General features: G+C 45.2%; 2 protein-coding genes across 5 annotated transcripts in view; one reads left to right on the forward strand and one right to left on the reverse strand.

Annotated features, from left to right (window-relative positions):
- The window catches only part of CDK5RAP1 (CDK5 regulatory subunit associated protein 1), an 81,563-nt gene that overhangs the window by 60,481 nt on the left and 7,729 nt on the right, over positions 1 to 13,353 (forward strand). The window lies entirely within an intron of this gene.
- The window catches only part of LOC109272557 (vomeromodulin-like), a 286,851-nt gene that overhangs the window by 12,699 nt on the left and 260,799 nt on the right, over positions 1 to 13,353 (reverse strand). For 3 of the 4 annotated variants that reach the window (XM_019458784.2, XM_019458783.2, XM_019458782.2), the window contains exons 1-2: positions 4,648 to 4,759; positions 1,276 to 1,552 (exon numbers count right to left, since the gene is read on the reverse strand). In XM_019458784.2, coding sequence (XP_019314329.2) covers positions 1,276 to 1,537 — 262 coding nt within the window. In that variant the 5' untranslated portion in view covers positions 1,538 to 1,552; positions 4,648 to 4,759. Of the gene's footprint in view, positions 1 to 1,275; positions 1,553 to 4,647; positions 4,760 to 13,353 lie in introns of those variants that run through there. The other variant, XM_053890342.1, reaches the window with a different exon arrangement.

A 13,353-nucleotide genomic window follows, 5' to 3' on the forward strand; every position in this document is an offset into this window, starting at 1 on the left:
TACCTCAGCAAAGAGCTTAATTGGGCCAAAGGACAACATTCCTATTCCAGAATAGGAATAGCCGCATGTCACAACATATAGAGAAGTGGCGAGGGAAAAATAATCAGGCCAGAGGTCTCCTCCAGGGGGAGGAGGAGAAAGGGGGAGAGGGAGGCAGCCCTGCAGGAGCCTTGGGGCCCTCAGCCCTATGGCTGGGTTTTATTCCTTAAACTCAGTTGTGAGTACAAGAGTATTTGAGATATATATATATATATATATATATATATATATATATATATATATATATATATATTTTATGTCTGACAAAATTAACAACCACCACCAAATCACTGTTTGTTGGGTATACAACTATTATTTTTTTCTTTTTTACCACTGTCTGAACTTTTCTATATATTTCAACTATTTTGTCATAAGGCAGAGTGGTGGGCAGAGTGGAGGAAATGTTCCTAAAGAGGCAAAGCAGTGGATGTGTGAGCTGTTGGGCTAGATACCATGATCACTAGGCAGCCACCAATTTTCCCTCTGTCACCCTGTCCTTTCATCCTGGAAGGCTGGCTGTAGAAGGCTGTTGCAGGGAGCTTTGTGGACTTTCCTATTGGCCTTCATTTGCTCAAGAGTCCTACTCCCTTCTTGGTCCCCAAAGAGAGTCACTTCTTTGTCAAGCCTTGTAATTCCTGAGCTCCTCTGCTCTCTGGCCCTAAGAGACTGCCAGAATTCCACATCTCTTTAAGAAGGAGGCTGAGACTCAAGAAGGGTATGAGAAGGGCGTTTGGAAAGAGCAAATCTGGTCAGGGGGTTTGGTACTGGACTTGGATCTCCCATTTCTTGGCTCTTTGTCAACCAGGTTGATGCTTTAAGTACGTATGGGTGTTTGGGATGAGCTGTGGGGCCCAGCATTGGGAAGCCATGAGAGGTCCTGGCAGTGTGCAGGTGATAAGGGTCACATAAAAGGCAGGTAGCCACTTGACTGGATCCAAGAGTTCCCTTCTCCAGGGTTGCTTTGACCAGTTCTTCCCCATGTGTGGACTACAGACAAGTAGCTTCAACATCATCTTGGAGCTTATTAGAAAACCAGGTTTTCATGCCTTCTGCAGTATTGCTGTATCACAATGTGTGGGAGTGGAGCCCAGGCAGCTGTTTTGTTAACAAACTCCCAAAGTGATTTTGATGCCTTCTCCTTATTGAAGGTGTAATCAGTTTTTGGGCTTGGAAATGAGAAGTGTGTGTGAGCGGGTGGAAAGTCAAAGGTGAGCAGGTGAAACAAGTTTTACTTACATTCTTCGAGTTTGCTGCTAGACATGAAGTACCTGGCCACTGGTAGACACCTGCCTCCTGGGGTCCTAGTTGGATGTTTCTTAGATGGAGAATCTTTTGGGGCACTTCTGAACAGTGGTCCGGGTGGCAGATCGAGAGGGGCTTTTTTGGTGACCTCAAGGGCTAATTGAGGGAGATTTCTCAGCAGCAAAGATGGATTCTGCAGGTCAAGTTCTCTTGCCTGGACAGTCAGCGTGAAGACCAGGGCCCAGAGGGTCAGCATCTTGGTGACTGATATCTGCAAAAGCAAGTTCTTTTAGAGACCACGCTCCCAATGGATCATAGGGGTGACAGTATGTTTGTATTAGACATGCACCCACAAGGGCCCTCGCTCTTGTGGAAAGGTTCCACTCACATTGTTGACATTCTAGTCTGTATATTGTATTCATCAGACAGTGTTCCATCATATGGCAAAGTCTTGTTTTCTTCTACTTCTTTTTCAGCTCTGCATGAAGATATCCGCAGGCTGGTGGCAGTCTTTGAGTACAGGCCAAGCCCTGCCAATAGCCTTACCTCTATGGTCCACATCCTCCTGCCAGGTTTCCTTTTCTCAAATACCCTTGGAGCCATCTCAGTTACCAACTGGGGAATTCAAGAATTTTGAATGATCCAGCTACAAAGGTTATTGCTCTAATGGTGGTCAAGGTCTCTCCCAGCTTTTGGTCAACTAATATAAAGCACTGTCCTTGTTGGTATGAGCTTTCCATGTGCCAGTCCCTTTGTGGAGAGTAAGCAGACATTAGCTGCTGTAAGCTCTCTACACAACCCTGAGAAGGAGGGTCTATCTTTATTTTATAGATGGTGAAACTTGTGGTACAGAGCAGTCAATATGCTTGCCTGTGCCCACTGGCCAGCTTCCAGCTGCTAGTTTTGCCCAATCAGAACGAAATCACCCAATGAATCAGACCCGAGCTTGGCACCCTCCACCCATTTGGTCATTGGGCTGTCCTGGCATTTCAGCTCAGTGTGCAGAGGCCAGAACCATCTTTATGTCAGTATGACCATCTCAGGCCCTCTCTTGTCTTTTTAAAGCCTGTTCCCATGTTCTGGGAGAGCATTAGCGTGGTCTAGTGGTGGGATTGGACCATCCTCATTGTGTTGGTGGCTGGCACACAGGAGGCTCCTCTGTGTGTGGATCAATGATCAAGTTAACCCATTTCCCACTTTCTCTAGCCTCTTCTATTGTAGGGCACTGGGTGGTCCTAACGACCATGGGGCATGTGGCTTCTTTTTCTTGGCCAGGGTTGAGCAGCCATAACTGTTGTGAATGTATAAACTTATAAGTCCTGACTTTACCTCTCTTTGTTGGGATGTATCCATACATATCTACGTATAGAGTACTGGTCCGTGTGCTAATTTTTTCATCCACAACATCTTTTATAATTTTCGCAGCAAATCTAGACACTCGATAATATTATTACCCCATTTCCAGCTGAGGGGCCTTAGCTTCAGCAAGAAGGCAGAGAGCTGGGTCCACCCAGGCAGAAAACCCGTGTTTGACTCTGAGCTCAGTTGTGTGACCCAGTGGTGATTGTTTCCCTTCTCTGGCTGTCACATTCCTCCCTTACAATGATTCTCTCAAGTCTTTCTCTCTCTAATGTTTAAGGTAATACAGAGGTTTGTGTCTTGGGGTATGTTCTGTCAGTAAAGCCAGTAGACTCTGGAGTTCCTCTCTGCATTTCTTACCTAATCAAGTTTTATAAAATAAGGCTTATCAACCTCTGCTCTTGCCATGCATAGGTATTGTCCAAGTCAAGTTGCCTGCCATTTATCAAGACTGAGGAGAATTGGGCACCTGGGTGGCTTAGTCGGTTAAGCGTCTTAACTCTTGATTTCGGCTCAGGTCATGATCTCACAGTTTGTGAGATTGAGCCCTGTATTGGGGTCTGTGCTGACAGCATGGAGCCTACCTACTTGGGATTCTCTCTCTCCCTCTTTCTCTGCCCCTCCCCTGCTTGCACTCTCTCCCCTCCTCTCTCAAAATAAAGAAATAAACTTAAAAAAAGAAAAAAAAATAACTGAGAAGAACTGCTATTGATGAAATGTTGGGAAAGACATAATGGGAAGCCAGTGACATCTTTCATATGGGACAAGTTAGACTTTAGGAGAAAACTCATCACATTTTCATTACTTTTCTCATTTTACCCTTACCTGTGAGAAATTGGAATTTAGTGTAAAGGTGACTTTAAGTGTTCTGTGAGGGAAAAAATAATAAAATTCTCTGCCCATGACTGAATTTGTGGCAGCATTATTAGATGTTGTCTTGAATGGAATCATTAAAAAATCTCAGGAAAGATCCCCCATTTTAAAAAATTAATTAATTAATTTTTAAATTTATATCCAAGTTAGCATATCATGGAGCAATGATTTCAGGAGTAGATTCCTTAATGCCCCTTACCCATTTAGCCCATCCCCCCTCCCACAACCCCTCCAGTAACCCTGTTTGTTCTCCATATTTATGAGTCTCTTCTGGTTTGTCCCTCTCCCTGTTTTTATATTATTTTTGCTTCCCTTCCCTTCTGTTCATCTGTTTTGTATCTTAAAGTCCTCATATGAGTGAACTCCTATGATATTTGTCTTTCTCTGACTAATTTTGCTTAGCACAATACCCTCTAGTTCCATCCACATACTTGGAAATGGCAAGATTTCATTCTTTTTGATTGCTGAGTAATACTCCATTATGTGTGTGTATGTATGTATGTATGTATGTATGTGTATGTGTGTGTGTGTGTATGCACACACACACATACACATACATACATGCATGTCATCTTTATCCATTCATCTGTTGATGGACATTTAAGATCCTCCATTTTTTAAAAAAGATTTTATTTTTAAGTAATCTCTATACCCAATGTGGGACTTAAACTCACAACTCCAAGAACTGAGCCAGCCAGGTACCCCAAGAGATCCCCATTTTTAAAAGAAGTTACATACCAGGAAATTGTTAACGCCTACCACTCTAGGTACAGTGCTGTGCATTTCAGTAGGGAGGGACATTGCTAAAGAGATTCTAAATGCAAAACCCTAAGTAGTTCTCCTTTCTTGAACTGTCCTATGCTTGTTTCTGCCTCAGAGTTTTGAATTTCTCTTTCATGAAGTTTTAAAACTGTTTATTTATTTTGAGAGAGAGAGTGAGAGCAGGAAGGACAGAGAGAGAGAGAGAGAGAAAATTCTAAGCAGGTTCCTCACTGTCAATGCAGAGCTGGACGTGGGGCTTCATCCCACGAACCGTGAGATCATGACCTGAGCTGAAATCAAGAGTTGGACACGTAACCAACTGAGCCACCCAGGCACCCCTCTTTCATGAATTTTGATGTAGCAAGTTCTTACCTTGTCCAACACTGATGGGTCGATGTTGATGGGAGAACGTTTTTGGAAGCTGCCTCCCCTCCTGCTCTTGCTTGTGAACTGTCAGAGGAAAGCTACATCTCATTTTATAGACCAGTGTCTCTCGCAGAAGTTGTCAGACATGCAGGGACGTGATCCAAGTGTGCTGATAAGGGTGGCATGATATAGGCTGACTTCCAAGATCAACACCTGCTAATGGTTGTGATATTTGTCAGTGTCTTTCTGAGAGATGTTCAAGGTGCTTGGAACTTTTTTGGAGATGCAGCCAGGCCAAGTATCTGTCCCTTCCTCATTTTAAACCTTCACAAGCCTGTTATCTTTGAGTCAGGTGGGTACTGGGTGAATGGCAAGAGTAGAGGGGTGTTTAAGGCTGGCAGGTGCCAACCCAGTGAGAGTCCTTTATGGTGCCAGTGCCATGCCCTGGCCATGGTTGGCACTCAGCATTGACCAGTGCTAGGGTGGGGATCTGAGGGAGAGGGGATGGGATCCCTCCGGAAAGGGTGTTTACGGACAGACTTCTGGTCAAGTGACATTTTATATGAAATGTGTGCAGTTAGAAGCATCCAAACTTGCAAAGATTTCAGGGAGAAGTGATGGAAGTAGGAAGGTTGGAATATACACAGTGTCTGCAATGGGTAAGAGCATGAAGGCATGTCTGGGGGATTTTAGGCATGGGAGTTATAAAATTTGCTCAGTCCCCTTTCCTTTCCCTAATCGCACTTGGAATGAAACTTGAATAGTGGTGCTCATTTGTATTCAAGAATTCTAGGCTCTTTCTCATCTGTCATCTCATTTAATGGCTCCTAAAACTTTAGAGACTGTTCTCTGGGCCTCTGGCCTCTATTTCAGAGAAAGCCTAGTCATCTGTTAGGTTCCTCCCACTTGAAATTTTGTGATTTTGTACATCCTATATGATCAGCCTGAGGTGTTACTACAGCTTTACAGTGCAAGAGTATGGGAGAGGGAGATAATTTTGACTAAGGGGTTGGTTAGTCAAAATCATCTCCTACCTCTCTCTACCCGAAGCTTAGTCCAGAATTATTCCGGATCCCTGCCCTGAAGCAAGCTCAGCATGTTTGCTGTAAGTCCCTCTTCAACCCCATGGGAGTTCCCATACTGTGAATCTCAGCTATAGTTTCATTTGCCAAATGTTCCATTTGGGGCTTTGCTGAAATGTCAGGTGCAAAGAACAAATGACAGTTGACCTTTTCTCAAAAGGCAGAACATAGAGTTTTATATATGATAAGTAGAAGACAAAACCCAGCTGCCTTGGGTCTTATTTTTCTTGGGCATCTGAGGGAAATGGAGTCATCTTTTAGGCAAAAATTGTGACATCGGTTGGTGGATGTGGCCCTTGATTTTACTTCCTCCAGTGGTTCTCTGGACCCAATGAGTGACTCCAACTCCACGGGTTGGGAAAGGGCACATCCCGGATGCAGCCCCTGATGGCCCTTGGGGCCTCCCCATTCTTTGTCTTTCTCTCCTTCAACCTTTGGAGGTGGGGCAGTCATTGGATTCTGCTAATCCACAATCTATGGGAAGCTCTTTCACTCACGGTGGCTTATCACACTGGGCAAATGGCCTGCTTGTTCCCAAGCCCTAAGTGATTTGACCTGCTGACTCTTGAAAGAGAGGACCCTTTCAAGGCTGGCCAAGGCTTGGCTGAGATCACAATTGCAGATGATAAGGCAGGTACTAATTCTTAATGGCCTCTGTGTGAGGATGTCTCCATAGATGTGGCTGAGCTGTGCATGTCCTGCTGACGGGTATCAGGATTTTGACCTTTCACAGGTGTTTCTTTAGTGATATACACACACCTGTGCACACATTTATATGCTTGTCTATATTTTTCTGATCCCTGGAACTCAGTGGTCTTGCCTCAGTTTCCTCCTCTGGTATAATCAATCTCAGATCTTGGCCAATAACAGGAATTCACAGGGACCTCCTGCAGGGAACTTGTATCCCTGCATACTCTTAAATTGCTTGTAAGATTTGGGTCAGTTTTCATTTCTTAGGATACATGTCTCTCGTGAGATTTTCAGTGGGCTTTGTGAGTTATCAAAGGCAAAGAATCATTGTTTTAGGAGGCGACAAGGTTTTTGTGTACAGGCTTTGGGTGTGAGTCTTGGTTCAGCTACCTACTGGTGTTTGGTCTTGGGCATTATCCAACTTTTCTGTGTCTTAGTTTCCTCATCCGTAAAGTAGGGATAGTATTATACCTATATAAGATTGTCATGAGGGTTAAGTGAGATGAAATATGTTACAAGATTAGCATCAAACTTAGCATATGTGAGTATTCCATAATTTACTATCATCACCATCATCATGACTTTTTTACTATTGCATCGGCCATTTTCAGTTTTTTTCACCCACCTCTCTCTCAGGTTTTATATAATTTCCCTAGATTTCCCCTAGATTTTGGCAACTATTCATACCTTGTTTGCAACAAGAAAATATGTATTTTTTTTTATTGTTTCTTTACAAAAAAAAAAAAAAAAGGATCCTTTATAGTGCTTTTACCAAAATAAGGGCAGATATAGAGATGTTTTAATGTTACTCTGAGTTTTCATTTTTTGGTGGAAGGATAGAGTTTTCTTGATACATTCTACTGCAACTGTATTTGTGAATATACCTTGTCACAAATGCATAAGAGGTTTCAAAAGACTAAGTATTTACCTCCAGGACACGTTTGCTAATGTCTGTGTGTCGACTCTGTTCTTTGTTTTACCCAGTTGCTCCACAGGTGGCACTGTCCAGTGTCAGGCCTGTGGTCTCCACTTTGTAGGCCAGAGTTGAGTGTATCTATGCCGAGAGGAGGTTTTCACTATCCCCAGGGGGGCAAGTAGCTGACAGGCACCTTGTCTTTGCTGCTCTCCCTCTGAGCACCTGTCACGACTTTGCCATCACTGGCTATACATTGCTGCTAGTAGGCATCCTATTCTGGAAGTGCAATAATTTGACTCCACATATAGCTGCAGGTGTCACTATGGTGACATTTGCCCATGGATTCAGCCAGCTTGGGTTTTACACTGGGGGGCATTAGGTTGGCCTGAGAAAGAGAGAAGGGTCATGTCATGGAAATGACACTGAACCTTGAGTCATAGGCTGTGACCACAACCACCAAACCCCTAACTCGTGCGCACTCAGAAAATACTTTCTGCCCTTACGACGACCTGTTACCGCCATCATCAACAGCAGCATCACCACCATCACCCATGTCTCCATTTAGAGATGCAGAAACTGTGCCTCAGAAGTTAAGTGACTTTTCCACAGAAGTGACAGGTTGGGATTCAAGCCCAGGATGTGCCTGAAGCCAAAGCCTTGACTTAGGACATGTCATTTATCTTCTTGTTCCCTTAGCCCATGAGATTCTTGAGGGCTGGGGCATGTCTTACTTACCTTGTACATTTTTGTCTCCACTCAGTGGGTAGTAAATGTTGGACAAATTAATGAATGAACAAATGAATGGGCCAACTTCTCAGTTTCTCTGTTTGTCAAATAGGCTTACATGTCCTTGCCTTCGGTTATGTAATGGTTATAGGAATCAGATTAGAAAGTGGCTCTGAGTGTTTAAAGTGACAGCCATACATGAGGCCAGAGTTCCTTCCGTCTTCAGCCCTCCTTTCTCCTATCTCTACTCCTTTTCAGACTGGCGTTGGGCAGATATGGGCTCCCTCAGGTGGTCAATTTGGATGGGCTCAGGATGAATCCTCTGACTTCTCCTGCTAAAACAGTCGCTGGATTTCCTCCCGAGGCTCTATGGATCTGTAGCTTTGAAGCTCTGGTTCAGTCTCTTTTTTTCTTAAAAATATGTGACGTAATTCAGATCACATAGCTCTCTTGCTTAATACTCATCAATAATTCACTGTTGCACACTGTAACACCTTTATTTTTGGCCCTGGTTTGGCTCCTGTCCGCCTCTGTCTGGTTTGACTCCTGTCTGCCTCTCTAACACTTCTTGCTAATCCCTTTAGCTACACTGGCTTTCTTTCAGTTTCTTGGGTGTACCTAGCTTGTTCCCATCTCAGGACCTTTGCACCTGGTCCCATGGCCTAGATCCCTTTCCTCCACATTTTGCTTAACTTACTCATCCTGCAGGTCTCAGCTCATATATCTTCTCCAAGAAGCCTTCCCTGACACCTCATTGAAATCAGACTGCCCCGGCATTATGCTCTCTCCTAGTACCCCCCTGTAGGTTTCCTCTTAGCCATAACTGGAATTTGCAGTTATGTGTCTCTTTGTTGGCTGAATTGTTGAATGTCATCTCTCTCACAAGTGTCATGAGGCATAAACCATTCTTGCTTTGTTTTGCTCACATGGCAGAGTAGATGCTTGATACCCTATTTATTGAATGAATGTGAACATTTTTTCCCCTAATGATAAAAGTCAACCATGTTCATCATAAAACGTTTGGAAAAGATATTAAGAAGAAAATGAAAATCATTTGCAATCCTACCAACTCAAGCCATCTGAAAATCACAACAAACATTTTGAATTACTTTATATATATTCACATCTGGGATCTAAATGTTCTTGTGAGCATATTCTTTTGACACCAGATGCTCTTTAAAAGCATGACTTTAGGGCCTTCTGGCATCCAACTTCAGCTCAGGTCATGATCTCACGGTTTGTGAGTTCGAGCCCCACATTGGGCTCTCTGTTGTCAACACAGAGCCTTCTCTGGATCCTCTGTCTCCCTCTCTCTCTGCACCTCCCCCAGTCATGGTCTCAATCTCTCTAAAAAATAAATAAACATAAAAAAAATAAAAGTGTGACTTTTAATGGCTATGCAATATTTCTTACTAAGAATTCATCATAAAAAATAAATCATCTATTGTTGGACATGTAGCCTGTTCCCAAAATTTCATCACAAAACCAATGCTGTGGCAACAAGTCTTGCCCTTAAATCTTTCTCTGAATCTCTGAGGATTTCTTTAGAAAATCTCCAGAAGTGGGAATTTATCATATGCATTTCAAAGAATATGAATATTTTCAAGCTTCCTGATCCATGAGAGATCTGGCTTGCTCTTGCCAAACTCAAACATTTGGGTTTCTTGTGGGGGGACGGTGAGTGTCATTTAGTGAAATATCTGAATTATAAATGTACACTAGAATGAAGAGCAGTTTGACTCCATCTACCATCTCAAACTAGGTTTTGTTTGCTTAAGGCATCACCTAGAAGAGCTCTGCTCTAACATATAAGGATTATTTCTCCATGGAATATGTCTTTATGCAAATGGAAATCTGAAGTCCTTGGCCCTACCTTCTGTCTGGTTTCCAGCGGTGGTGTGTCCTCAGATGTGAGCAGGGTCTGGGTTAGTACTAATGGGTTCATTCATCTACCACACATCCTTCCTTTCCTTCCCTCCTCTCTCCTCCTTCCTTCCCTCCCTCCCTCCCTCCCTCCCTCCCTCCTTTCCTTCCTTTCCTTCCCTCCTCTCTCCTCCTTCCTTCCCTCCCTCCCTCCCTCCTTTCTTTCCTTCATTCCTTCCTTCCTCCCTTCCTTCCATCCATCCATCCATCCATCCATCCATCCTTCCATGTATTCCTCAAATATTTGTTAAGCACCTACTGTGTACCAAGCTCAGGAATGCATCAACAAGCCATGGTCTCTCTCTCATAATTTGTAGTCGGAGAGACAGACACAGAACAAGCAAACAGACCATTCAATAAAATAATGACAAGTTGTGTTAAGTGTTTTGAAAGAAATGAAGGTTTGAGATGGGAGTGGTGGAGGGCCTCTCAGATGAGATGATTTCTAAGTTGATCTAAAGGATGAGAAGAAACTATCCCATGCAGGGTGGGGTGAAGATGGAGAGAGAATGGCTTGCGCAAGCCTGTGGTAGGGAGCAATCTGGTGGGGAGCAAGTCAAGGCCAGTGTGACTGACTAGGGAGGGGTGGGGGCGGTGGGAAGACAACTGGAGACCACCGGAGGCAGAGGCTGGGGGCTGTGGTGAAGACGATGGATGGGAGGCTGTTAGAGGGTTTTAACCAGGGAGTGACATGATTCGGGTTATCTTCTGAAGTCTCTTCTGGCTTCTACGTGGGGTCTAGCCTGGAGGCACAGAGTGGAAGCAGAGAGAACAAGGGGAAGGCAGTTGGAATTATCCAGGTGAGAGATGGTGGATGCCTTATCCAGTGTGGTATTGCAGGTGGATTTGAGAGTGATTTACAAAGTAGGACAACAGGACTGGACTGGGTGTTGGATTATGTGTGGAGCAGGCAGAGCCCTCACCTGGGGGATAGTGCTGCCTCTTTGCAGGTGGGGAAGTGTGAGAGCCTTTTGTGTCCTTCCTTCTGGGCCCCTTTATTTCTTCTGATGAATTTCCTTGCATTCATTTTGTTAAGTAATCTCTACACCCAACATGGAGCTCGAACTCACAACCCGGAGATCTAGAGGGGAGCAGCGGAGAAGCAAGCTCAACCACTTCAGCCAGCTTGATGCCCCTCCCCCATTCTTTCGGTTACTATCCTAGCTGTCAAAACCCATCCATCCTGTGTTCAGTTCTCTTAGCGCTCTGCTCCTTGGTTTTTGTTTTTTGGTTTTGTTTGTTTGGTTTTTTTCTGCTCCTTGTTTTTTGATGGCTCATGCACTGGGGCCTCCCTCCTGGGTAACTCAGTGCCTTAACTCCACGGAGCAGAGTTTCCTTAGAGGTGCCTGCTGTTAGAAGGTAGAACTAGAGGGCCAGAACTTTAGCCTCCAGCCTCATTCTAATCAGAGCACCTCTCTTGTCATCTGTCTTATGTGTCAGGTAAACTTTTATTTGAGGAATAAAATAAGGAAACTTATTTTCTTAAAAAAGATCTTCAGGAGTGATGCTACTGGGGAAGACTTTAGTCCACCAGAGCAGGTGAATGAGCGAGGTAGGTTTTTTTTTTTAAGTTTATTTATTTATTTTGAGACAGAGAGAGAGAGAGAGAGAGCGCACTCGGAAGAGGCAGAGAAAGCGGGAGAGAGAGAGAATCTCAAGCAGGCTCCACTGTCAGCCCAGAGCCCCACGGCATGGCACTCAGTCTCACCAACCATGCGATCATGACCTGAGCCAAAATCAAAGTCGGATGCTTAACTGACCTAACCAGCCAGACGCCCCTTGGGGAGAGGTGTTTTCAGCTGTTTGCTCCCCAGCTGAGCTAAGAGGCTTGGGATGGAGGTGTGGGCAAGGAGAGGCCATCTGGGGTGGAGGGAGAAGGATGGTGGTCTTTGGAGCCAGCGCACTGACTTCCAGCACCAGAAATGGCGTGGGCAACCCTGCCTGGGCAAAGGCAGGTAATTGCACCCCCCCATCTGGTGCCACTCAATGTGATTGTAAGAATCTAATGGGATAATAGTTGCCTGTGCCTGCAAGACTGTAAAATGAGATGCACCTGTTAAAGTCATGGGAGAGGAATGAGGGGCTTCCATGGTAGGACAGGCTCTCTCATGCCTCTCCTGCCTGGATTGCTCCTTCTGCCTAGCTTTCTTCAAGGTCCTGAGGATGTCTCCATTCCATCATTTTGTACCTACTATGTATGTGCCATGCACCAGGCAGTGTGCTCACACACAGGTGGGAAATTCTGGCCTTAGGATTCAACTGTCCTCTGGGAAAGTGTCTCCCAGCCTCCACCTTATCTTAAGTTATCCTATATACACCAAAGGCTGGGAGACTTTGCAAGGCCACAGTGCAGGGCGGTCCTGCCATCTTGCCCAAGGACTTGTCTGAGGGATGTTTTTGGGAGACTTATTTCCTTCAAGGCTGGGATTGTGGTTCATATTTGTAAAACAGGTGGGGAGTTAGGTAAGGAACTCACAGCAAGGTTTGGTCTGGACTCCATCCTCCCACCACAGGACAGGGAACCTGCACCTGACCCACGAGGCCTGCTCAATGGTTTGGGATGTAGGCAGAGAACTGGCCTCCAGGAGGGCCTCCCCACCGGCCATCCAGTTGCCAGAGGCCAGCTGAGGTTACTGGGCTGGTGGTCACTTGTTCCTTCCCAAGACAGAGACCTGCCCGTGATGGGGATTTTATCACAATCCGAAGTTTCTCCTCATCTGCCTTTGTCTGGGGGCAGGCTTAACTCACCATGGGCTTTGGCAGGTGCCCAGGTGTGAGAAGAGGCCTCTTCCCGCTTTGTGACTCTTGGCAACCATGGAACTATTCACATTTCTGACTGCAAAGCCCTCTGGTACCCAGGCTTTCTCTGCTCACCACCCTACCCTGCCTGGGCCACATGGGACTGGATGTTGATGGAGAGGGTTCTCCTCACTCTGTCCCTCGATGGCACTGCTCTTGGGCACATGTCAGCCACTCTCCTGCCTGTCGCACCTTTCAGGGCCAGGGGAGCTCTGTGGTATTATAATCAGCCACCTGGATCTGGCTCTACCCTTATGGGTCTGGCTTCTTCCCTTAACCCCTTGCCTCCACACTCAGGGCCTCCCAAATATCTCTGGGCTCCTGGAGTCCCCTCTTTCTTAGGGACATCAAAACTTTTGCTTCCTTCCTCTTCTTCCCTCTCGAGCAGGGAACCCTTGTATGTGAAAATTCCCTGTGTTCTTTCTATGTCCCATCGTCTCAGGGCGTGGGCTCTTGAAGCTCAGGCCCTCTCTGTTTTCTGAGGAGCCTCTCTTCCCTGAGATGCTGAATACAGAATTCAGAATCTCTCTCTGAGGGGCCAAGTGAACACAGGAACTATCAGGGAGAAAAACCTTC

The sequence above is a fragment of the Panthera pardus genome, unplaced genomic scaffold (genome assembly GCF_024362965.1).
Source record: "Panthera pardus isolate Hobbes unplaced genomic scaffold, ASM2436296v1 HiC_scaffold_25, whole genome shotgun sequence".
In the NCBI taxonomy this organism is placed as follows: domain Eukaryota; kingdom Metazoa; phylum Chordata; class Mammalia; order Carnivora; family Felidae; genus Panthera; species Panthera pardus.